The sequence below is a fragment of the Anolis sagrei genome, chromosome 5 (assembly GCF_037176765.1).
Source record: "Anolis sagrei isolate rAnoSag1 chromosome 5, rAnoSag1.mat, whole genome shotgun sequence".
Classification (NCBI taxonomy): domain Eukaryota; kingdom Metazoa; phylum Chordata; class Lepidosauria; order Squamata; family Dactyloidae; genus Anolis; species Anolis sagrei.
Genome location: NC_090025.1, coordinates 170,193,734 through 170,220,728, shown reverse-complemented (window position 1 = coordinate 170,220,728; position 26,995 = coordinate 170,193,734). Strand labels below are relative to the sequence as shown.

Genomic DNA, 26,995 nt, shown 5'->3' with positions numbered 1-26,995 from the left:
GAATTTGGTCTTTCACTTCATCTTATATGTATTTCTAATAAAATAAGTTATATTTCAGATTTATAATATATTATGAAGATATAATAATATCATACCTGTACATTAATCTCCCCCTTTCTCTGGCATTCATCCGTCCCCATTCACCAAGCTCAAAAGCATCTTTTGCTGCGGCAACTGCTTTGTCAACATCACCTGCTGTAGCATATGACACTTTTGCAATCACCTGTCATAACAATAGGGAGATGTCACCAGCTTTAAAAACAGCTTAGATTTTATTTCAAGCTGTAAATGACTATTTTGTCATTCTTAGATAAGAAGTTTAACTACTAGCTGCTCTCCTTACCTATCTTTAGCCTTTCACTTTTATTTTTATGATGAAAGCAAGGCAAGAAGGGAAGAGCAGATGATAGAGAGTAAGAAACGAGGAATAAGAAAGGAAAAGACAAAAAGATGGATAAACTATGGAGAGAACATGCATTCATTAACTGGAGTCAAGAGTGTGTTGATATGAATACAGGTCTCTTATCCTATTTAGAATTTAAGTATGTTGTGGTAAATTGCCTGAAACGTGTCCTCTTTATATAGCTTATATTGAAGCACTAATGCCTAAATTCCCTAAAACCACTGGATCCCATCTGATTTTGGAAGCTAAATACAGTCAACCCTGGGTAATACATGCATGGGAGACCATCAATAAATACCAGGTATTGTATGCTATTTCAGAAGGAGATTGGCAAACTTCTATTACTTGTCTAAGAAAAACTTATGAAATTCATACGATTGCCATGAGTCGATGGGTGACTTGAAGCCACAGAGTACACATAAACGCTGGTTGAGGATGGTAGGAGTTATAATCTAACACAGTGGTTCTCAACCTTTTTCATGCCGCGACCCCTTAATACAGTTCCTCATGTTGTGGTGACCCCCAACCATAAAATTATTTTCATTGCTATTTCATAACAGTAATTTTGCTACTGTTATGAATCGTAATGTAAACATCTGATATGCAGGGTGTATTTTCATTCACAGGACCAAATTTGGTACAAATATCTGATATGGTGGGGTTGGGGGAGGGTTGATTTTGTCATTTGGGAGTTGTAGTTGCTGGGATTTATAGTTCTACAATCAAACTCCACCAACAATGGAATAACCAAACTTGACACACAGAACTCCAATGACCAACAGAAAATACTGGAAAAGTTTAATGGGCATTGACCTACATTGTTGTAGTTCTCCTACATTCAGAGTTGTAGTTCTCCTACATTCAGAGAGAACTTTAGACTCAAACCATGATGGATCTGGTTTGATTTGGCACAAATACTCAATATGCCCAAATGTGAACACTGGTGGAGTTTGGGGAAAATAGACCTTGACATTTGGGAATTGCAATTGCTGAGGTTTGTAGTTCACCTACAATGTAATATAATTCTGAACCCCACCAATGATAGAATTGGACCCCATGACCAACATAGAGTCCCCATGACCAACAGAAAATGTTGTGTTTCCTGATGGTCTTTGGTGACGCCTCATGACCCCCTCCCAGGGGTCCCATCCCCCAGGTTGAGAAACGATGCTCTAACACATCCTGGAAGACATCAAGGTAAGGAAAACAGATGGAGAGTTTCTATTTGTGGGCTCAAAGTCCCAGGTGTCCATGAAACCTGCTGTTAAAATCCATTCAAATAAAAAACTAACAAAAATAGAAGGCCTGATGCTCTATATTGCTACATTTTCCAGTCCCAGCCAAATCCATTAAAGATGACCACAATGGTAAACTTGAGTGAAATCCAGATATAAAGACCAAAAATAATATACCACAGAAAATTTACTCACTGATCCATCTGTTGGGTTTATAGAGTCTTCTGTCTTTCCATCTTCAGCATCCACAAATTGCCCGTTGATAAAACATTGATAAGGCATCTTCACTGTCATGTGGTTGACTTCCTTTGAAACCTAATAGCAAACCAAATCAAATGGGTCTGTTTATCCTAAACGCTTGTGCCACATAAACAATGCCTTCCTGAAGAACACATGAAGGACTGCTAATTTACATTCTGAACATACACAACATTCTGAACGTACACAATGTGCTTATATGCAGTATTTTTCAGTTCCTTACATAAAATCACCTTAACATTTAGCATTCAGTTTTAGACTATCTTTCGGCAAGAGTAGCTAAATGTCTATTTATGTCTACAGAGTCTGTGCAATGTAAATGTCTTTACATACTGATCCAATCTATCACAGCTGCACCTTAGCTGGAAGGTATTCAGAGGAGGGCAACTAAAATGATCAGAGATCTGGAGACCATGCTTTATGAGGAGTGCCTTAAAGAACTGGGTATATTTATCCTGTAGAAGAGAAGGTTGAGAGGAGACATGCATAAATATGTGAAAGGATGTCATAAAGAGAAGGGGGCAAGCATGGTTTCTGCTGCCCTGGAAACTAGAACTCAGAGCAATTGGTTCAAATGATAGGAAAGGACTGATAGGAAAGTTCCTGACTGTAAGAGTCATTCAGCAGTGGAACTCTCTGCCTTGGAGTCTGGTGGAAGCTTCCCCCTCAGAAGCTTTTAAACTGAGGCTGGATGGCCATCTGTCAGGGTATTTTGATTGTGCTTTTCCTGCATGGCAGGGGGATGGACTTGATGACCCATGTGGTCTCTTCCAACTCTATGATTCTACCATCTCAGAGGTTTGCTACTGTATTCCCCTAATGTTGAGAGAGTATGATTTGCCTAAGTTCACTCAACAGGTTTCCTAGTCCTACACTCAAACCACTAGCATTATGTTAGTGATTTATTTTACACATAATACAATTGACAATTAACACTTTCATGTTTAACTTTTTTGGATTTGATTATTTGTGCATTTCATAAATATATTTTCTTTAGGAATTTCTAGAGCCTCCAGAGCAACTGTCTGATGAACTTCCACCAGAATTTGACCATTGAGTTGGTTTGGGGGATCTAGGGCCCTTCCATACAGCCATATAACCCAGAATATCAAGGCAGAAAATCCCACAATATCTGCTTTCAACTGAGTTACCTGAGTCGACACTGCCTCGTATTTTAGTTCAAAGCAGAAAATGTGGGATTTTATTCAGCTCTGTGGAAGGAACCCTAGAGATTCTTAGAAAGAACATATCTCTAGGAATCTCTAGGTCTTCCACCAGAGTCTTCAGAGAACTAACCAGGAAGCAGAGGCGCTACAGATGGCAGCAATGAAAATGGGCAGCAGGATAGCCACCATGACATTTCCTTCAAAGTGTCTCTGGTAGCTCTGACAAAGGCAAACATGAGATTGAAAAAGTACCACCCACTGCCTGACCTAATTCTTCCCTCCACTCAATGAAAGGACAAAGAAAAATATATTTTTTTTCAAAAGGGGGTTGGTGTTAGTGATGAACACCAAGTATTTTTTGACTCACTAAAGCTCACCTGCCCACTTCTACATCCCACAGGTATATTTCAGCATTAAGCCATCACTTTTTGCTCCTGTTTATTTATGATTAAATTATTAAAGTAATAATTAAGTTGTAAAAAAACATCAAATCATCCAGGCGTCCCCCTGGGCAACATCCTTGCAGGCAGCCAATTCTCTCACACCAGAAGTGACTTACAGTTTCTCAAGTCACTCCTAACACAACAGGAGGAGGAGGAGACTGATAATCTCCTCCATTTTATTAATACATTTCTTAATAGATAAACAAACATGTTGATATTAATCTACTTTTTTCTTGCTTGTTACAGTACTTTTAAATTGCTCTACAGAATACATTCTTGAGTGGTATGCAGTAAGACCTCATCTCAGACTTTAGATATGGAATGGATTTCTGTTTGATCTCAGGGAACAATGTTCTCTCATATGATCTGGCCCTTAATGACTGATCCTGTGTGTGTGTACAACCTGTGTTTATGTGCAGGAGGCACAGAGATGTTCATAAAGATTTTTTGCAATCTTTCCTTTTGGACACATATTGCCCATGATTATGACATTTGGTTAGTCCACTGTAAAAGAAATCCTGCTTTTGGGAAAGTAGCTTACATAATCGATTGCTAATTCCTCCTCTTTGTCTTCTCCCCTGTGTCTCCTGACAGCCAGTTGGATAAAATCTCCAAGCTTTGGCGCCATATAGACATCTTCATTCTGTAGTTCGAGACCAGCACATTTTTGCTTGATCTCTTCAATCAGCCTTAAAAGTAAAACAAATACAAAATGATAAGAATCTGGTCAAAATGAGGACAGCCATAGAACATACTAAAATCTTAAAATAGAGGACAGGATAAAAATATTACATAAAATAAATAAAATAGCTTCCCCAGCTCCTGTGGTTGTGTTTTTTTGCACTTACTAAATCAGGCATAGTTACCTATGTCTTTTGAGGGAAGGACAGTCTTTATCTAACAGCAAAAGGATGAGGAGGGAGGGAGTTGTCCTACATCTACACTACAGAATTAATGCATTTTGACAACACTTTGTCATGGTTTGATGTTATGGAGTTACAGACGTTGTAGTTTTACAAGAAATTTGGCCTTCTCTGCCAAAGAGTGCTGGTGCCTCACCAAACTACAACCCCCATAGTTTCATAGCATTGAGCCATGGCAGTTAACATGGTGTCAAATTACATTAATTCTACAATGTAGATGCAGCTCTAGATTATATCAACTGAGAAATCTAAAATGGGTGACCAATCACTGGGAAGGTCCTGTCCCATATTCCTGCCAGTCATGTGGTGTGTGGATGAACAAGACTCTGCTTTTATGTTTCCTGCTACAACATGGGCTCAGTGTAGAAGCTTTATAAGATATTGACTTACCGAACAACATCCATAGAGGAGGCTCCAGATTTAAAGAAGTCAGTGGTATCCTCCAGGACAGCCACATTACTCAAAATTCCTTTCCAAGTGGACTGCAAAATATGGAAAATATTTCAGACAAGGCTTCTTGGTTCCAAATTACACATTCAAAGATTTTACATCTTTGATTCAGGCCCCACTGTCTTCCCCGACTTGGGCTATAAGACATCCAGAAACTCCTGAGAAACTAAAACCATTGTTGTTTTTGTTGTTACTGTGTGCTTTCAAGTCATTTCTGACTTACGGAGTACCGCAGGTGTTTTGGACTTCAACTCCCAGAATCCCTGGGCCATTGGGCAAGGTGGCTAGGGCTTCTGGGAATTGGAATCTAAGACAGCTGGAGGGGCACAGGTTGTGCAGACTTGTCCTAAGGTGATTCTTGGCAGGGTGCCCTTGGCATAATTTGTTCAAAGGGAATTTTCCTGTGCTTTCAGGTGGAGAGTGTGTGCCCTGTCCTTCTATACCTCCTTATGTGGTGTCCCTTCAAGATGTTTCCAACTTACAGGAAATCTATCATGAAGATTTCTGGAGCTAAGTATGTGTTTAACCCAAGATCACCCAGTGGGTTTCCACATCCAAGGAACTGAATCCTGGTCTCCATAGTCATAGTCCAAAGCTCAGATTGCTACACCACACTGACTCTCATACCCTCCAGCATTTCACAGATGAAAAACAGGATACGTGTGGTCAAGCAGCATCGGAGTGTGGTGAAGGCAGCTCAAGTTATAAATGAAGACATTTTTCATATTCCCTTTCCTTTCTTATTCATTTATTTAGAAAGCATTCAACAAAGTTGTGAGAGCTGTCCAAAATTTAAAAGACAAGTATATCCCTCCCCACTGACTCACAACAAGGTTTAAATAAACATTTTTGTGTGTTTCCTCTTTAAAATCAAGCAATAATTTACTTTAATATCTTCTGCCATCTTCTTCTCCTCTTCAGTAAGTTCTATGGTAGAAATATCACCAGTAGAAAAATATTTAGATGCTGGGATCATTCTTCCATCTTCAAACTGTAGATTTCTTACTAACAACTAGAAGAGAGGAAAAACAGAAATCCAGTTAGTAGGGTAGAAAAAGTGTACCTCATTTAACAAGTTGATCTATTTCTGGACATTTGTGTCTTGTAAAAAAAAATCTGATACCAGAGACACAAATAACATGGAAAACATAGCTATAGGTTTCCACTCCATAAAAGAGGAGGAGGAGGGTGGCAGTTCAATATGTTTCGGCAAACCTTTAAGCCAAAACTATGCATATTTGAAACAAGTCAAATAAGTTTTGCATAAGGAAACAAACATTTTTGAATCTTCTAAGCATCCAAAATGCATCCAGTTGTGACTTTTTGTTTCACCAGTCTCCACTTTTCTTAGATTTCCATTTGGAAAGTGGTGTGGCTAGTTAGTGAGGCAGGCTTGTCTGGTTTCCTCTTTCTCTCTCATCTGCTGTTCACACATAGCCAGTAAAGGCTTCTGCAGTTAGCTACAGTTTACTTCTCCTATTGTAGGTATGCAAATGCAGGTACAGTAGAGCAGATTTGCAACTTCTCTCAGCTCTAGCTGCATTGCATTATTGACTACAGACATGCTACTGCAACCCAGCAATAGAACACCTGGATTTTTTTCTGTCTTTTAAAACCTAAAACATCTTCCCAATACCAATATTGTCTGCTGTGAAGACACAGAAAGACTCTGTAAACAGAAGTGTGTCTGTAATAATACAGGGGTCAGTAAAGTGCTGCCACATTTTTGAGCTATCTCCAAAAGATATAGAGGACATTTATACCGTATCTGAAGACTCTCTGGACCCCCAGGTGTGTGTGTGTGTGTGTATCTATCTAGTGACTTAAAATGTTTTTGACCTGCAAATATCCTTTTGGGAATGTGGGAGGCACAGCCTGCCTGCCCTCCACACACAGCCCTTTTTATAACAGAAAGGCATATCTGTTCTTTTTGTCTTAAATAAAGTCTCTCTTCTGTCTAATATGGTCCAGGGAGCCCACAAAACATGGTGAAAATGTCCCATAAGGTTTGGTGGGAGTGATGGGGGATGCATCGCTCCAAGATTTCTAAGGTGACCAATGTAGCTCCCTATCTTTCCACAATTGCTCATCCTTCTTTTAATATCTGGTTCTAAATCTTGTTCTGAAAACATTTTTTGCTTCTTTTTTTATCACAGAGTTAGTATTGGTTTTATATATATATATATATATATATATATATATATTCACTCAACAATGTATATTTTCTGTCTGGTATCTATCTGTGCTATCAATTACTGTTGATTTTCTCAAAAACTTACCATTTTCTCATCATTGCCAAACAGAACTAGGCCATTCTTAGTTACAAGTCCTGGTTTTGCTGCACCTTTTATTGCCAGTTCTTCACCCGGAGGCACTGAGCCCTCCAGTAATGAGGATCCATAGAAAGTAACCATCTGTAATAAGAAATAGGAAAACAGAATTGGGTTTTGTCAACTGGGAATAGGCCACAGATTCCATATCTAATGTACTCAGGTGAAGATGACTTTTGCCAGTCTGTGTCAATACTACTGTGCAAGTAAATTAATTTGGCTCAATAAAATAGCTTCCTACATATCCTCCAACTCTTCTGATCTAACAAGAACAATCATGATTAATTTCCCTAATCCCACTTTTTTCAGATACTACTAAAATGTCCCAATATCTCTCCCTTCCTCCCAGTTTCCCCCTTTCACCTTGGCTTACCTCAATTGCTGCAAACTGAGTTCAAAATCCAAAAGTAGTCTGCACTCAGTTAACACAGCAATTGGGCAGGGGAAAACTTGCCCTTCCCAATAGACTCAGGAAACAGTAAACTCCTGCAGCATTTTTGTCTTGTAAGCTCCCCCTCATTAAAAAAACCTTTGTTATCTTCATTACATTCTGATATTGCTTTGCCAAATGTGCCCTGATTTTCATATGTAAAACTCTGGGGAGTATGAAACTGATAGGTTTTTTTTTTTCATGTCAGGAGCAATTTGAGAAACTGCAAGTCACTTCTGCTGAAAGAGAATTGGCCATCTGCAAGGACGTTGCCCAGGGAATGCCCGGATGTTTTACCATCCTATGGGAGGCTTCTCTCATGTCCCTGCATGAGAAGATGGAGCTGACAGATGGGAGCTCACCCTGCTCCCTGGATTCAAACTGCTGATCTTTAGGTCAGCAGTTCTGCTGGCACAAGGGTTTAACCCATTACACTACCAGGGGCTCCTACTGATAGGGGTAGGTAAACATAAATACTTTCTTTTCCGTAGCACTTCAAAGGAGAAATCCCATTTAAAATTGTAAAATTATGCCAAAGAAGAAAAATACTGCAAATGAACACATTCATTCAAATGAACACTGACTTCAATGTCCTTCAGGCAATGTTTGAGTCAAGAGAGAAATCCAAAGTATTGGCATTTTTGCTCTCTAGAACAATGGCAGCTTCTGAATCCCATATCAGCAGAGCAGTGGATTTTAGTCTGAAATTTAAAGGAGCAATCCAAAGTGTCACAGTTAAGCACAGTGCATTGGATAGCTCTTAAGTTTATGGGCACTGGAACCACTACCTGCCACTGGACGTATTCCTTGTCCTTTCAGCAGTTTACCTATAATGTTCTGAACCATCTGTGTGATAAAATATTTATCTGTATTAATATTTATACCAAGGAGGAGAAAGAAGATGCTCGGAAATTACAATGTTTACCTGGCCATCAATTGTTGCCCAGGCCCCAGGTACTTTATCGTGCCCTCGAATCCAGTTGTGCAGAGCAGATGCTGGTTGGTCCCAGGGAATCTAGGAATAATTGAAACAGAAGTTGAACTATTCCTACCTATGTATGTGATTTCATTCTGTCAAACTCTTTCAGATATCTGTTAATCAGGCAATGGCAGGGGAGCTGAGAATAATGTTCACGTGGATGTTAAGCAGAGGGCATATCACCTGGCTGTTAATAAACATAACATAAGGCAGTGAGACAGTGTGCACAAAGTGAGACCACTTGGTCCAAAATAAACCACATACAGTATATATTGCAACAATAAAAGGCTACAAGTTTGAACATCATGAGATGCAACCTCACAACATACACATAAAGAACTAGATTTCACTTGCTAAACTACTGATGAAGAATGCGATCAATGCATTGTGTAAGCAAGATCTGGGAACCTAAGAAGTTGCACTCTTCATTTTCTAAGATACCCAGACTTTTGCATTCTTAATTTTCAAAGATACTCACACAGTCACAGCGTCTCCACCTTATATATGCAGGCAGTCCCAGAGTTACAAATATCCAATTTACAAATGACTCATAGTTAAGAATGGAAAAAAGTGTCTCTCACTGAAGCTTTATTACTAATCCTTGTTTATACAACAAGCCAATTTTTAAAAACCCAATTATCACAAGGACAGAAAGTGAACAGGGGCACAAACACAAAAAACAAACAAACAAACAACACCACCACAGAGGTGTTAACCCTTCCCTATGCTATCCAAAGCTTAAAAAGACACCTTTTCTTCAGGATAATTTTTTCAGGAGTGAATTTCCCTTCCAAGCGGTAGATTTTTCTCCCCCTTCCTGGTGTCTCATCCACATTCTTAACTGCGAGTCATTTGTAAGTTGGATGTTTGTAACTCGGGGACTCTCTGCATATTTGAGATGCGACTCTAAGGGCTGTGTGAATATCTTGGAAATATGGCCCAAAGGCTGCACTTTTCTAATCCCTGTCGTAAGGAATCCACACGGCTTCAACAGATGGTGTTGGCTTTTAACAACATGAATATACACAATTATAGTCTTCCAGCAACTATATTCTTCCAGCAAACCATGCTCTTTATAGTCTTAATTTTTGGAAAGGATCTTTTTAACCTCATCCCCCAAATATTTCATAGAGAATGGCTAATACATCTATATTTCCATGTGCTAAGTCTAAGGAATGAGCATCTGTTCCATATAAATTGATCTCATACTGTAAATGCCATATGAGTCATTATGTTTCTAATTACACTGTGTAACATAATTTTGTTCCTGCGTTATAAATATAATTTCCTAATTGATTCTATCATAACAATCTTGAAAAAGTTTATTAAACTGCAAAAACTTTGTTTTTGTGGGACTTCCTGCAGCGCATTTTGCTATAGTTTCCCAATGAATATCTCATAAGTGTCTCAACCAATTTGACATAGTTTGTGGTAGCCACAAAAACAAAATTTCTAGAATATAACAACTACTTTCAAAGTAAGTACTGTACAATTAAACAGGAAATAGCACTTTCAAACCAGGGCCATGTTTCAAATTTTGTTACATAGTCTTATAAATGGCTTCTGTGGAGTCATATTGCACTTCCTTGGAATCCATTCAACTTCTGTGTGGGTCAAAAGGCGAGGGATCTTAGGAAGACCTGCCCCGGATTTTGAAGAGTTTAATCTAAAAAGTAACTTTGCCAAGTTCTGATGTTATGACACACTTCCTGAAATGGGTAAAGTCATAGTAAATTCAACATTCAATAACCTGCTGCTGAAATAAAATCCAGATAAGGATCTCATACACGTGCGTGCACACACACTGTTGAATACAAGACCTGTGCATTTTCTTTTTTCTGGATGCCTTCATAAGTTGCTCCTTCTTCAGATTGGGGAATACGTGGAGCTTTGCCATCAGCAATGAGTTGTACAGCTTCTACCTAAGGAGAGAGAAAAAATCAGTTTTGTGATACTAATCTAAATATTCTGGCTTTGAATTAATATTCCAAGTCCATGTTCCAATAAGCATACAAGATTAAATAATTCTGGACTCAGTATGGTTATCAAGTAAAGCTTGGGAAACTGCCATGATAACTGGGGGATTCTTAGAGTGCTTTTCCAAGAAGTAATATTTCCAAGCTCTATTTGGCAGTAGTATCTATGATCATGTATTAATTTCAGGATATGTCATCACATAGGAAGAACCTAATCTCAAATTCAGTGCAGATTCTTTTTACTTCTGCATATTCCAATGCTTCTTGAATAGCCTCAGTTCCACATTATCATGCTTTGGAGGACGGTTGGGAAATTCTTGAAATCATATATGTGAAGTTGTGATGACTAAAAAAAGTCCTATATAAATATCATGCATAACTACAATCAACTCTGTCTGCAACTTGCTGCATTATTTTTTGCTAGACTGAAATTCTTCAATGGTATTTCAAGGTATCATTTTCGCACCATCTGTGTTTCAAATTAGCTTTTCCCAACAGTTATATTGAACTACAATCTCCAGAAGTTTGCTGTCAGCACACAACTATAAGTGCAATACAGCTGGAATACACCAGATTGGGAAAAACTGTCAAAGTAGCCATGTTGTTGTTGTTGTTGTTGTTGTTGTTGTTGTAGTTGCTGTTGTTGTGTGTCATTTCTGATTTATGGTGACCCCAAGGGGCTTTGCTCAGAGAGGATTTGCATTTGCCTTCATTTGGATTTAGGTAGTGAGACTTGACCAAAGTCAACCATTGGGTTTCATGACTGACCAGGAATTTGAATGGTCCAACGCTCAAACCATCACCTCACACAGTCTTACCATAGCCTTTATTCCCACTGGGAAAAGGAACCGATTGTACAGATCATCAACAGTATCATTTGGACCAACATCACATTCCCTCTGCAGAAGAATGGGCCCTGTGTCCAGACCATCATCTGCCCAGAAAATTGTAAAGCCAGCCTTTTTATCTCCATGAATTAAAGTCCTGAAAATAAGTAAAAGAGATATGAAGAGTCAATATTTTTCTTAATATGTAACATGAACACTTTTCATTATTTTGAACTATAAAGCAAGTAAATGGTAGCACTGCAAACTTCAGAATGGACTAGAATGCAGCAGGGCTAGAAAACTATAACAGTGATGGACAAAGTACAACCCATGGGTCCATTTTAGTCCCAAAACTGGTGATAAGCAACCAAAGCCAGCAGCAAATGTGGTGGTCTGTTTCCCATAACCCTAGAGCCCACTAAAGCCTAAAATAAACTTATACCATCTAAAATAGTGGCCAGGAAATGCTGAAATGTCATGATGTTGTCTATTTTTGTATTCCAGCTGCCTAACAAGTCTTGTTTTGGTGTACAATTTCCACCTGGATGCTAGTACAAAATCTTTCAACTTCTCTATCTCTATAGTTTGAGCTATAAACCTGAATTATGGTAATATAGATAGGGGCTCTTCCACACAGATCTATATCCCAGAATATCAAGGCAGAAAATGCCACAATATCTGTTTTGAACTGGGTTTTCTGAGCCCACACTCAGATAAAGGAGATCTACCATGTTTCCCTATGCATAGTACTAACAAGTGTTAACTAAAGTGGCTCTGCTGTTTTCTCTGACTGATTCTCTACTAAAGTCACTCCCCAATACTGCTGCTGCCCAGTTTGACCCTTGTAGTCTGGATCCCCAGTAAAAGTCTCTACTAAGAGCACTGCTGCCATGAACATAGCCTCCTGACTCACATGAGCACACAATCTCACCATCATGGAAACACAATGCCAATAGTGGTGGTAGTGGGGTGGGGCGGGGATTACCTACTGTACTTACCAATTAATGGCAGATGCTCCTCTGTGGCGGGGCAGGATGGATGGATGGTAGATAATAGATCCGTGCTGTGGGTTATCAATGACATCCATGGGAATGAATTGTGTACAGAATGGAAGGACATTCAACTGAGCCCCAACTGATTTGTAAGCATCAATGACTTCTGGGAGAGTCTTGCCCTTAACTCTCCACCGTGAGAATTTAAACACTGGTGTTCCATCCTTTTCTGCAGCAGATGCTAGGAATCAGGAGAAATTAGATGTTTAGAAATATAGTATATTATTGAAAATACTGAAATGCAAGATTTACACAAACATTTAAAAACAAATAATGATTTCTTACAATGTTGCTTGAACATACTTTAGTTTCTATCAATGCTGTATTAGGGTTATATACACTGTAGTAATGATGCCATTTGACACTACTTTAACTGCCACGGTCAAAGGCCTTGTGAAACTACATCTTCTATAATTCGTTAGCATCAAGCCATAGCAGTTAAATTTATTATTTTATTTATTTATTTGGTATGCTTGTATACCGCTAATATCTCAGCCTGTGCGGCGACTCATTGCGGTTTACAACATGTTAAAATATACAATTCATTTAAGCATATAAAATTAAAATAAAAATACATACAAAAAACATACACAGTATTGGGCCACCAATACAGATCGGGACATCTCATAGTTAAAATCATCATCCAATTCGTTATCTTGATTGCTAATCCATTGTCAGATAAAACATCATTAAACATTAAAGAGGCATCAAACTGCATTAATTCAACCATGTAGATGCACTCTTAATCATGGCAATCCAGCAATGAAAGGAGAAATTAAGGAATGTCTGGGAGAACATTAGCTCACATACTCTGTAAGCTTCCTTTCTGTTTCCAAGTTACTATTTGTTTCTAGTCACAAATTCTGGGGAATAACTTTTCTGAGAGAGTTAGAGTAGTGTAGTAGTTTGAGCCTTGGACTGCAATTTGAGAGATCAGGGTTTGAAGCCCTGTTCAGCCATGGAAACTCATCGAGCCAGATAAGATTCTCTCAGCCTCAGAAAAAGGCAAATGAAAACTCCCTCTGAACAATCTTACCCTTTAAAAAAAATCCTCTCACGATAAGTTTGCATGCAGGTTGCACAAACTAATGATAACTTTTCTGAAATCCCTGAGGAATGATTTTCAGATTGATTTGCAAGTCCATGAAGAGTTTTGTTATGTCTGTCTGTCTGTATGTATGTTTGGGTATGTCATTCATATTGGTTAATACAATACTTCTTATAGATTTTATGTGCAAGTTAGTATAAAGCATTTGTCGTTGTTTTGTGGCTTCAAGCCATTCCAATTTATATTGATCCTATTATGGGGTTTTCTTGGCAAGATTTGTTCAGAGGAGGATTGCCGTTTCCTTCATCTAAAGATGAATGTATGTGACTTGTCTGAAATCACCCAATATGTTTCCATGACTGAGGGCCCTTCCACACAGTCCTATTGCCCAGAACATCAAGGCAGAAAATCCCACATTATTGGAGTGTGGACTCAAATAATCCAGTTCAAAGCTGATATTGTGGGATTTTCTGGCTTTATATTCTGGGATATAGGGCTGTATAGAAGGGCCCTGAGTGTAGATTCAAACCCTGTCCAACATTCAAACCACTATACCATGTGTACTTAAAATATTTATACCTAATTCAGTTTATATCTTGCTTAAAAGTATTAATGTGTCATTCATTATTCATATGTATGTATTGTGTCACTACAAGGAATAAGAAACCCAAGTGCCAGATATCTCTTCAGCTTAGTACATGGAAGCGAACATGGATATAGGGCACATTTGCAACTTTGGACTGCAAATCCCATAATCCCTCAGTATGGCTCATGCTGGCAAGAGTTATGAGAGTTGGAAGGCTCCAGGTTCCTCATCTCTGCTAAATAATAAATGTCACAGTTAATATAGAGCTCAACAAGAATTGTGAGGCCTTCCAGATGTTACTGGACTGCAAGTCCAAGCATTCTTCAACACTAACTATACTGGCAAAGGCTGCTGGGAGATGCGTATAATTCTCAAACCTGCTGAGGAACATATTATTTATTTATTTATTTATTTACTGTATTTATATCCCGCCCTTCTCACCCCAAGATATGTACTCACCCAAAGGATCAGCCTTTCCATTTTTGTCTGGGACTGTGAAAACTCCTACAACTTTGTGTCCTTCTTTTTGTAAGTGCCGGTACACTTCTTGTCCAAAAAGGCTCTGGCCTATTAAAGCTAGCTTTAGTTTATTTTGGTAGTAATCCTATCAGCAGAGGCAAAACAAAAGTTTAGAAAACATCTGACCAACACAAATAGAAGCATTCCTCTTAAGAAGAAATGTACACAGAATCTATGCTTAGCTAGGTTCACTGAACACACCTGTGCTTTTTCTATGGTAAAGTTCTCTTTTATATAGTGAAAGCAACAACAACAACACTTTATTTCTATTCCGCTCTATTTCCCCGAGGGTACTCAGAGCAGATTACAACATACACAGATAGGCAAACATTCAATGTTTTTTTTATTACAGTGGAATAACAGTGACATTTCATCTCTGGCTTTCTGGAGGCAGTGCTCAACTCTGGCCAAGGGGAGGTGCTTTGTTCCATCTCCAAGCCGAGGAGCCTGTTGTCTGTAGACACCTCCTGGTCGTGTTTTGCTAGCATGGCTGCATGGGTGCCTTTATTATCTTCCCACCAAAGTGGTACCTATTGATCTACTCACATTTGCATATTTTTGAACTGCTAGATTGGCAGGAGCTAGGGCTAACAATGGGAGCTCATCCCAGCTTGCAGCTTTGATTGTAATGTAAGATTCCTCCTCCTATTTCCTTCTCACCCATATTACAAAAGAAAAATATACATACAATATTTGTGTACTACTCATTGTCCAATCTGTTTCCAGATTTGGTCAACATTACTGATAATAACTTATTTATTGCTCCTGCTAGGTTGGCAGGAAGTAGGGCTAAAAGTGGAAGCTCACCCCGATCCACAGCTTCAATTGTAAGGTAAGATGTCCTCCTCCTATTTCTTTCTTACACATATTACATGCAATATTTGCCTACTACCCACCACCCAACCTGCTTCCAGATTTGGTCAACATTACTGGCAATAACTTATTTAAAACCTAACATGACACACCAAGTAAAAGCATACTGGACTCAACAAGAAAGGATATTAAGTATAATAGATATAAAATCCATTTGAGACATGGGAGTATGTGTGTGAGAGAGTGTAAGTAGGAAAGTATGGTCCAAGGATAAAATATGTTAAGGCTGAGTAGATTGCATTTTATATCAGATTTTAATTTATTCAATGGCACACAAGGAATCTACTAAGAGAGATTAAAGGAAACCATCTGTTCATACAGTTTCCTTTCCTTTCAGCAAAAGTGCTACCAATGAACTCGATGGATAGATTTTAAAAGGCCATCACACCTCCTGGATCTTACCTATAGTTACTCAGAAGGGAGATTTCCAGTTTCCAATTTGACTGCAACACATTAAAAATATATTTGAAATTTACTTTTTTAGCTCCATGCTCATTGAGAATTCTAGGGATTGCAACCTGAAAAGTAACTTTCCAAGCTCTTCACAAATAAAGTAAAATAATCCCCACAGGTTTTGCCTTGATGGCTTTCCATTTCTATGCTGTGATCTCTTTTTCAGCAACAAAATCTGCAGTGGCAATCTAAACCCTTCGAAAGCCAAGCCAGCCCTTCTACATCTGTATACAACGTGCTGTTGTCAATCATTCTTTCTCATATTTAGAATTGATGCAATCCAAGGAGCTCAGATTAATACTACTTAGTATACCAACCACTTGTCATAGATTCCCCCCCCCCCCCCCCAAAAAAATGTAGGTTACTTGGCAGCATGCCAGGCAGTGTTGTTAAACACACCATACTACAGCAAGTTGGCAAAAACCTGTGGGGTTTTCTGCCTGGATTTGGAATGCCTTTTTTGTATGGACACAAATTGCAGGGAAATATATTGGACGTCCAAGCAGGGGTGGGAAACTGCAGCAAATCCAGGAGCCAGTTTTCTACTTCAGGATCACACATATGGCCCAGAAAAAGAGCAATCCAAAGGGGCTAGACTAGAGGCTCAACCACAAAAACAGCTTTAGGATACAAAATCAACTAAATTTCCTAGGATCCCCCAGCTAGCAAGGGGGGTTTGTAGGCCAGTATGTGCACCGCTACCTGGTCAATTTTAAGTTGTGAATTTTCATCACTGGATTTTAACTTGTATTTTAACTCTGTTATATGTTAAACAACCTGGGGTTCACAACCAGACACAGTGATGACATCTGACCTTGCGCTTTGCTACTTTGCTGCTGGTGTAGACCCAGTGTGGAATACATCTCACCATGTTAAAACAGTAGATGTGGCTCTAAATGAGATATGTCACATTACCACAGAATGTCTACACCCAACACCACTGAAGAAATTATACTATTTAGCCAGTACTGCACCACCTGACATCCATCAGGAAGTATTTTATTTATTTCAAAGTTTTCTATACCGAGCTTCTCACCTCTTAGAGGGACTCAGCCCGGTTTACAACCATAAAAACATACAATCGGTAAAATATCATAGTTCATAAGTAACAGCAGTAAATGGGCTAGGATTTCTTAGAGTTGTAGGCCAAAACACCTGGGTACCCACAGATTGAGAACCCTTGTCCTACTACAATGCAACCTGAGCCCTGCCACAGGCACAATGGAGGGACTCCCAGGTGGCCAGCTTCTGGACAAAGTGCATTTAGCATAATGCCAAGTTTTAAACTTTGTTTGCGTTTTTAAATACATTATGACTGTTCCCTCAATTTGCTTCTGACACAATAAATAAATAAAATTGGAACAGACAAGTCAAAACAAGTTCAGAGAAGGGCAACAAGGATGACAAGAGATATGGAAAACAAAATATATCAGGAACGGTTGAAGGAGCTGAGTTTGTTCAGCTTGGTGAAGGATACACTGAGGAGTGACATGACCATACTCTTTAAATACAACAAGGGGTGCCATAGGGAGAAGGGAACTTGCCTGTTCCCTGTTTATCCAAGGGATAGGGCCAGGTTTAAAGGTTTATAAGTTACAGTAACAGATTTCAACTGAAATATATTCTCCCGTAACTTGATAGTGGAAATGTTTCTGAAATGGAAAAAAAATCTACTGGATTTACCTTTTCTGTGTGTATTAAAGAATAAGGCTGATTTCCTGGTTGAAAAAATATTATAATACAATTTAGGTGCATGTGTTATCAGATATTCCAGTTTTTTAAAAAAGAAAAGAAAACAAAGACAACTTCCCTTATGTCAAAGTCACTTCTAGTTAGAAGTGGAAAAGCTATTAGAAAACAGTAAGCAGTCTAATTAACTAATCAATAAAAAGGAGATTAACAGTTTCTAATAACTTTTTCCTAGGAGATAACTGGCATTAAAATCAGGAAAGACGCTTCTGGAACACTCAAGCGTCTTCCAACTGCTGCTAGACTGCATTAGCACTTTCACCCCTTCCCTGTTCCTCCGTGCCGCACTTTATACCGTTAAGTAGAGCACTTTAGATCTAGCATTTTAATGTGCGCTGAATGTGTGTTGCTGCTGAGTGATCATTGACGTTCATCCTCGATCATTGACGGCTGTTCCAGAAATTGTTGCACTTTAAGAACGTAAGAACTGGCACCTTAAGACCTAACGATATTTTGCACTTTAAGAACTGACTATATCGATACCACCATCCGAATCGTCGCCACTCATGTGGTTCCCTGCCCCCCTCTGGATACTGTTTACGTTACTCTGCTGTGGCGGAGGGGGCGGAGGAGGAGGCGGCCTGGAATCTGGAATTGAGAGTGTGGTGGGAAGGGGGGAGGGAGGGGAGGGGAGATGCTGGCAAGAACTAATAAGCTTGACAACAAGTATAGGAGGAAATACCCTTATGGCTCACAACTGCGGCATGGAGGGAGGGAGGTGTTCCACTAGCCGAGGGGCCCCCATAGAGGTCGTGGTGGGAAGGAGGAGATGCGGGAGAAGGAGACCACGAATTCGGCTTAATTCGGACCGCTTTCCTAAATTAACTATTCCCAACAGGTCTCCTAAGGTAATTTGGTGTAACCAGGTGAGCGGGCCCTCTGGCTTGAAGGTGGTGTTGTTGAACGCCAGGTCGGTCAACGGAAAAACATCTTGGATCCAGGACTTAATCCTGGAGGAGCGGGCAGACCTGGCGTGCATCACGGAGACCTGGCTGGATGAAGCGGGGGGCGTAAATCTCTCCCAGCTTTGTCCTCCAGGCTTCTCCGTGCAACACCAACCTAGAGCCGGAGGACGGGGAGGCGGGGTCGCAGTGGTCTATAGAGATTCCATCCATCTAACCAGGAGCCCCATCCCGCAGACCACAAATTTCGAATGCGTCCACCTGAGGGTGGGTGACCGGGACAGAATAGGGATTCTGCTAGTGTACCGTCCACCTCGCTGCACTACAGTCTCCCTACCTGAGCTAGCGGGGGTGGTCTCGAGCCTGGCGGTGGAGTCCCAACGGCTCCTTGTGCTGGGGGACTTCAACATCCACGCCGAGGCAACCCTCACAGGTGCGGCTCAGGACTTCATGTCCGCCATGGCAACCATGGGGCTGTCCCAACGAATAACTGGCCCCACCCACTGTGCTGGACACACATTGGACTTGGTTTTCTGTCAGGGATGGGAGCAGGGTGGCGGTGTGGAGGAGTTGTCTAGCTCTCCGTTGCCATGGTCCGACCACTTCCTGATTAGATTTAGACTCACTGCGCCCCCTAACCTCCGCAAGGGTGGAGGACCTATTAGGATGGTCCGCCCCAGGAGGCTAATGGATCTGAGTGGATTCCTGACGGCTCTTGGGGAGTTTCCCGCCGCCGCGGTAGGTGATCATGTCGAGGCCTTGGTCGCTCTCTGGAATGGGGAGATGACCAGGGCTATTGACAAGATCGCTCCGGAACGTCCCCTCTCGAGTAACCGAGCTAAACCAGCCCCTTGGTTTACTGAGGAGCTGGCAGCGATGAAGCGAAAGAAGAGGGTTCTAGAGAGCGTGTGGCGCTCAGACCCAAGCGAGTCAAATCGAACACGGTTTGTGTCCTCTTTAAGGGCATACGCCGCGGCAATAAAAGCCGCAAAGAAATCTTTCTTTGCGGCCACTATTGCGTCTGCAAAAAACCGTCCGGCGGAGTTGTTTCGGGTTGTCAGAGGTCTTTTAACTCCCCCAACCTCAGGTGGGAGCACTGACAACTCGGCAGCACGCTGTGAAGCATTTGCTCGGTTCTTTGCAGACAAAGTCGCTTTGATCCGCTCTGGGCTGGACGCCGCATTAGATGCAGTCTCCGTGGATGTGACACAAGCACCTGCTTGTCCGATTTTATTGGATTCTTTTCAGTTTGTGAAACCCGAGGATGTGGACAAGATACTTGGAGGAATGAGACCCACCACGTCCATCCTAGACCCCTGCCCATCCTGGCTTCTGAAAGAGGCCAGAGGGGGATTGGCCGAGTGGGTAACGGTGGTGGTTAATGCCTCCCTTCGGGAAGGCAAGATTCCAGCGAGCCTAAAACAGGCTGTTGTAAAGCCGCTGTTGAAGAAACCATCACTCGACCCCACTAAATTGGACAACTTTCGGCCTGTTTCCAATCTTCCCTTCTTGGGCAAAGTCATGGAAAGCGTGGTGGCCTCACAACTCCAGGTATTCTTGAGAGACACGGATATTCTGGATCCGGCACAGTCTGGTTTCAGACCGGGACATGGTACCGAGACGGTCTTGGTCGCCTTAGTGGATGATCTGCGCCGGGAGCTAGACAGGGGGAGTGTGTCCCTGTTGGTGCTCCTGGACCTCTCAGCGGCCTTCGATACCGTCGACCACGGTATTCTTCTGGGGCGCCTTGCAGAGATGGGACTTGGGGGCACTGCTCTGCAGTGGCTCCGGTCATTTCTGGAGGGTCGTACTCAGAAGGTGTTGCTGGGGGACTCCTGTTCAGCGCCACAGCCGTTGATCTGTGGCGTTCCTCAGGGTTCCATCTTGTCCCCCTTGCTGTTTAACATCTACATGAAGCCGCTGGGTGAGATCATCCGGAGTTTCGGGGTGCGGTGTCACCTGTACGCAGATGATGTCCAACTCTGTCACTCCTTCCCACCTGCTACTAAGGAGGCCGTCGAAGTCCTGAACCGGTGCCTGGCCGCTGTAATGGTCTGGATGAGGGCGAACAAACTGAAATTAAATCCAGACAAGACAGAGGTACTCCTGGTCAGTCGCAAGGCCGAACAGGGTATAGGGTTACAGCCTGTGCTGGACGGGGTCGCACTCCCCTTGAAGGCACAGGTTCGCAGCTTGGGTGTGACCCTGGACTCATCGCTGAGCCTGGAGCCCCAGGTTTCAGCGGTGACCAGGGGAGCATTTGCACAGCTTCGGCTCGTGCGCCAGCTGCGCCCGTATCTTGGGAAGTCTGACTTGGCCACGGTGGTACACGCTTTGGTCACATCCCGCCTCGACTACTGCAACGCTCTCTACGTGGGGCTGCCCTTGAAGACGGCCCGGAAGCTTCAGCTAGTTCAGCGCGCGGCAGCCATGTTGTTAACGGGGGCTGGACGCAGAGAGCATACAACGCCTCTGCTGTCCCAGCTCCACTGGCTGCCGATTTGCTACCGGGCCCAATTTAAGGTGCTGGTGTTATCCTACAAAGCCCTAAACGGTTCCGGCCCAAAATACCTTGCAGACCGCATCTCGGCCTACGAGCCCACGAGGGCCTTGAGATCATCCGGGGAGGCCCTTCTCTCGGTCCCGCCTGCCTCACAGGCACGTTTGGCGGGGACGAGGGAGCGGGCCTTCTCGGTGGTGGCCCCCCGGCTGTGGAACACCCTCCCTGCTGAAGTTAGACAGGCGCCCTCCTTGATGGCCTTTCGCAGGAGCCTAAAAACATGGCTCTTTGAACAGGCCTTCAATTGAGGATAGTTAAATTGACAATGGAATGAACTAGGACTACGAATTTCGGCTATGACCCCAGGACTTGACGAAGCGGATTTTTAGTGTAAGTGTATGTTGTGTGGTATCCGTCTGGTTTGTATCGTCTTTATTTGCTGTATATTGTCTTCTGGTTGTTGTTGTTCGCCGCCCCGAGTCGCCTTCGGGCTGAGAGGGGCGGTCAATAAATGCAAGTAATAAATAAATAATAAATAATAATAATTTCTAGAGGCATGATTACTATCACTGCCATTTAGAAGGCACTATGCAATTATTCAATACTTTCTGGATAAATGTCTCACCAGGGGAGGTAGGGCAGGTTATAAATAAAGTATATTGTTATTATTATTACTAATAAAAATAAAAGGGGTGTGGAATAAATAATAGGCAGTGGCAGCTGGTGATTTCCCAGTCAGCATGATGACAAATCTGCTTTCAGTTGTAGTCTGAATTTTAAAGGTTCTGTCCACGGTGCTGAACCCTATCTCCAAAACAAATTCAGTTTACACCTTGGGTGTAGCTAAACTAACTAAACTAAAACCCAACACAAACCCAATGCCTGACTGAAACGAAAGTCACCAACCACCATGGGTTGTGGGAAAACATAGAAGGCTTGCAAGTGGGAGATGGCATCCTCTGGAATATGCACACCCTATGAAAATCTGTGGGCGATTGCACAAGGAAAGACTTGCTGGGGAAGATTTCTCTTTTGTGTGAAATCATCTGCGTATGCACAAAGCCACAAGGAAAGTGCAAACCATAATTATCCCATGCTGAGGCAGGCTTCCAGGAGCCCCTAACACAACAATGCTGATTAAGTGTGAAATGTGTTGTTGAAGGCTTTCATGGCCAGAATCATTGGGTTGTTGTGAGTTTTCCAGGCTGTATGGCCATGTTCTAGAAGCAGTCTCTCCTGACATTTCACCCACATCTATGGCAGGCATCCTCAGAAGTTGTAAGGTCTGTTGGAAACTAGGCAGTGATAAGAAGCAGGAGGAGAAGTAGTAGTTGCCAGAGGGGCTTAGGGCATATTCCAAAACATAAAAGACAAACATTCAATTCCCGAATAAAACAGCTTCAAAGCCTGGCTGCTTCCTGTCCGGGGGATCCTTTGTTGGTAGGTGTTAGCTGGCTCTGTTTGTTTCCTCCCTGGAATTCCCGTTTTTGACTGTGATCTTTATTTACTGTACTGATTTTAGAGGGTTTTTTAAATACTGGTAGGCAGATTTTGTTCATTTTCATGGTTTCTTCCTTTCTGTTGAAATTGTCCAGATGCTTGTGGATTTCAATGGCTTCTCTGTGTAGTCTGACATGGTGGTTGCTAGAGAGGTCCAGCATTTCTGTGTTCCCAAATAATATGCTGTGTCCAAGTTGATTCATCAAGTGCTCTGCTATGGCTGAGCACTTAAGAGGCTGAGGGGGGAAAAAGAAGGGGCCTGAAGCTTGTTAGGAATTGTGGGAGTTGGAGTCCAAAACACCTGGACGGTCGGAGTTTGCCCACAGCAAACGAGATCTATATGCTAGATTCCATATCACAAAATCACAAGTTGAACATTTCCCAAGCATCTAGGACTGTGTTATGTATTTTCGAATGATGAGTCCAGATCCAAGTAAAGTGGCCTTTTGCAGTTGACAGATTGTGATTTTGTTAATGTTTATTGTTTCCAAATGCTGGCTGCGATCTTTTGGCATGGCATCCAGTGTGCTGATGACCACTGGAACCACCTGTACTGGTTTATACTAGAGCCTTTGCAGTTTGATTTCGAGGCCTGATAACAGTTTTGTTTTTCCTGTTGTTTTTTGTCAATTTGGCTTTCACCTGGTATGGTGACATCAATAATCCAATTTTTTTTCTTTTCCACAATCGTGATGTCTGGTGTATTGTGTTCCAAAACTTTGTTAGTTGGGATTCAGAAGTCCCACAGTATTTTTGTGTGTTCATTTTCCACTACCTTTGCAGGTTTATGATCCCACAAGTTCTTTACTACTATCAGGTGGTACTTATAAGTTCCAATGAATCATTTGGGCCACAGAGTTGTGCCTCTGTTTGTAGTCCATTTGTGTGATTTTCTTGCAGCAGCTGAAGATATGATCCGTGGTTTCATCAGCTTCCTTGCACAGTCTGCATTTTGGGTCAGCAGCTGATTTTTCAATCTTGGCTTTAATTGCATTTGTGCTGATTACTTATTATTGTTGTTATTATTATACTGAGATAATGCATAAAAGATGAAATAAGTCAAAATGGTCAAATGGTATCAATACTACTTGTAAGTATGTACTAATTTTAAACATTTCTGTCTATATTTAACAGAAGTTGATGCAGTTAGCAGAAGAGAAGTATAACATTTGTATTGCACCTTTGGTTTGAGTGGGAGCAGAGAGAAATAGGTTGTGTTTTTTAAATGGGGAGTTAAGAGGGGAAGTGTTAGGACAGTGCATCTTGGTATTTGATCTCCTTGTTGAATTCTAGTTTTTGCGATTTCATTTCATTCCTAAGGGGTGAGATTTAAGTGGCATATTTTGGGAAAGGTAATCATGCTGCAGTCCTTCCTTGCAAAGCTTTTAAAGTGCCTGAGTCCCTGCAAAGGTCTCTCTCCGGCAGGAGGGAAGGGGCCAGGGATTTGCCAAGCATCTTCCCTCCCCACCTTGGCAGCCCCTTCCCTTCCCTTCCCTGGGCTTCTATCTAAGGATCATCTCAGACTCACCCTGGCCGAAGTGGAGAATTTCCTCACCAGTTGGTTGGCTCTGCAGAGCATTCTGTGGCCGGCGGAGATGTGCTCATCCAAAAGGGGGGAAGGAAGGGAGAAATGCAGGGACACCTGGCGAGGCGCCAAGGGAGCGATGGGAAGACGGTGCCTCGTCCAGCCTTTGGGTACCCGGCAGCGGCGGCGGCGGCGGAGGAAGGCGCAGGAGCCGCGTCTCGTCTCGTCTGATGCAACTCAGCCAGGCTGCCAACTCAGGCAGAAGCCAGCGCCTCGGGAGCGCGCGCAGCGAAGCCCCTCCGCCAGGCGAGCACGCGCAGGGGAGCCTGGCCTTTTCCCCCTTCCAGCCCCGCTGCCTTGCAAAGAAAAAAGGAGCCACCAGCCTGCCTCTCTGTCTATAAGCGCATCTACGCTGCACAGTCAATGCTGTTTGACACCACTTTAACTTCCATGGCTCACTGCTAAGGAACAATGGGGATTGTAGTTTTGCAAGGTCTTTAGCCTCCTCTGCCAAACTACAAAGCTCAGGATTCCATAGCATCGAGCCCTGAGAGTTTAAGTGGTGTCAAAGTCTATGTTTGAGATGTACAAAGGCTCATGGAGTTGGAAGATACCACAAGGGTTATCCATTCCAACCCCCCTTTTTTATTTATCGTGTCATCCGCAACCAGAACATTGTATTACATTTCTAACAGAACAAAACAAACAAACAGATTTTAAAAAACCACAAATTTTGCAAATTTGGTAGCTGGTTAAATGTCCTTTGACCAGAATCTGGCCACTTGGAGTGCCTCTGGTGTTGCCGCAAGGAGGTCCTCCATGGTGCATGTGGCAGGGCTCAGGTTGCATTGCAGCAGGTGGTCAGTGATTTGCTCTTCTCCACACTCGCATGTCATGGATTCAACTTTGTAGCCCCATTTCTGAAGGTTGGCTCTGCATCTCGTGGTGCCAGAGCGCAGTCTGTTCAGTGCCTTCCAAGTCGCCCAGTCTTCTGTGTGCCCAGGGGGGAGTCTCTCATCTGGTATCACCCACGGATTGAGGTGCTGGGTTTGAGCCTGCCACTTTTGGACTCTCGCTTGCTGAGGTGTTCCAGCGAGTGTCTCCAACCCCCTGTCATTCAGGAAAAGCACAACCCAACCACTCTAGCAGGTGGCCATCCTGTTTCTGCTTAAAAACTTCTGAAGTTCACTGAAGTGGAGTCCAGGTCAAGCTGATGAGGAGGGACATCTACAAAGTGGTGCCAAACTGCATTTATTATACAGAAGGCATGGGCAATGTTTGTCCCTCCAGGTATTTTGGATTTCAACTTCCACAATTCCTAACAGTCAGTAGGAATAAAGAGCTGATAATAAACTGCATTCATTGTACAGCAGGCATGGGCAATGTTTGGCCCTCCAGGACAACTTCCACAATTCCTAACAGCCAGTAGGAATAAAGAGCTGATAATAAACTGCACTCATTGTACAGCAGGCATGGGCAATGTTTGGCCCTCCAGGACAACTTCCACAATTCCTAACAGCCAGTAGGAATAAAGAGCTGATAATAAACTGCATTCATTGTACAGCAGGCATGGGCAATGTTTGGCCCTCCAGGACAACTTCCACAATTCCTAACAGCCAGTAGGAATAAAGAGCTGATAATAAACTGCATTCATTGTACAGCAGGCATGGGCAATGTTTGGCCCTCCAGGACAACTTCCACAATTCCTAACAGCCAGTAGGAATAAAGAGCTGATAATAAACTGCATTCATTGTACAGCAGGCATGGGCAATGTTTGGCCCTCCAGGACAACTTCCACAATTCCTAACAGCCAGTAGGAATAAAGAGCTGATAATAAACTGCATTCATTGTACAGCAGGCATGGGCAATGTTTGGCCCTCCAGGACAACTTCCACAATTCCTAACAGCCAGTAGGAATAAAGAGCTGATAATAAACTGCATTCATTGTACAGCAGGCATGGGCAATGTTTGGCCCTCCAGGACAACTTCCACAATTCCTAACAGCCAGTAGGAATAAAGAGCTGATAATAAACTGCATTCATTGTACAGCAGGCATGGGCAATGTTTGGCCCTCCAGGACAACTTCCACAATTCCTAACAGCCAGTAGGAATAAAGAGCTGATAATAAACTGCATTCATTGTACAGCAGGCATGGGCAATGTTTGGCCCTCCAGGACAACTTCCACAATTCCTAACAGCCAGTAGGAATAAAGAGCTGATAATAAACTACACTCATTATACAGCAGGCATGGGCAATGTTTGGCCCTCCAGGACAACTTCCACAATTCCTAACAGCCAGTAGGAATAAAGAGCTGATAATAAACTACACTCATTATACAGCAGGCATGGGCAATGTTTGGCCCTCCAGGACAACTTCCACAATTCCTAACAGCCAGTAGGAATAAAGAGCTGATAATAAACTACACTCATTATACAGCAGGCATGGGCAATGTTTGGCCCTCCAGGACAACTTCCACAATTCCTAACAGCCAGTAGGAATAAAGAGCTGATAATAAACTGCATTCATTGTACAGCAGGCATGGGCAATGTTTGGCCCTCCAGGACAACTTCCACAATTCCTAACAGCCAGTAGGAATAAAGAGCTGATAATAAACTACACTCATTATACAGCAGGCATGGGCAAAGTTTGGCCCTCCAGGTGTTTTGGACTTCAACTCCCACACTTCCTAATAGCCAGTAGGCTGTTAGGAAGTGTGGGAGCTGAAGTCCAAAACTTTGCCCATGCTTGCTACATAAGAAATGCAATTTATTATAGGCTTTTTATTAACAGCTGGTAGGCTGTTAGAAATTGTGGGAGCTGAAGTCCAAAACACCTGGAGGGCTGAAGTTTGTCCATGCCTGTTATGC

General features: G+C 42.2%; 1 protein-coding gene across 2 annotated transcripts in view; it reads right to left on the bottom strand.

The window, feature by feature from the left end:
• The window catches only part of ALDH1L2 (aldehyde dehydrogenase 1 family member L2), a 41,061-nt gene extending 16,659 nt beyond the window's left edge, over nucleotides 1-24,402 (bottom strand). Inside the window, exons 1-12 of one of the 2 annotated variants that reach the window (XM_060776911.2) lie at nucleotides 24,131-24,402; nucleotides 14,566-14,710; nucleotides 12,419-12,653; nucleotides 11,412-11,577; nucleotides 10,438-10,539; nucleotides 8,564-8,653; nucleotides 7,158-7,292; nucleotides 5,765-5,890; nucleotides 4,819-4,910; nucleotides 4,047-4,194; nucleotides 1,834-1,953; nucleotides 96-223 (exon numbers count right to left, since the gene is read on the bottom strand). In XM_060776911.2, the coding sequence (XP_060632894.2) occupies nucleotides 96-223; nucleotides 1,834-1,953; nucleotides 4,047-4,194; nucleotides 4,819-4,910; nucleotides 5,765-5,890; nucleotides 7,158-7,292; nucleotides 8,564-8,653; nucleotides 10,438-10,539; nucleotides 11,412-11,577; nucleotides 12,419-12,653; nucleotides 14,566-14,710; nucleotides 24,131-24,181 (1,538 nt within the window). In that variant the 5' untranslated portion in view covers nucleotides 24,182-24,402. The remainder of the gene's footprint in view (nucleotides 1-95; nucleotides 224-1,833; nucleotides 1,954-4,046; nucleotides 4,195-4,818; nucleotides 4,911-5,764; nucleotides 5,891-7,157; nucleotides 7,293-8,563; nucleotides 8,654-10,437; nucleotides 10,540-11,411; nucleotides 11,578-12,418; nucleotides 12,654-14,565; nucleotides 14,711-24,130) is intronic. The other variant, XM_060776912.2, reaches the window with a different exon arrangement.
• Between the last annotated feature and the right edge of the window lie 2,593 nt (nucleotides 24,403-26,995).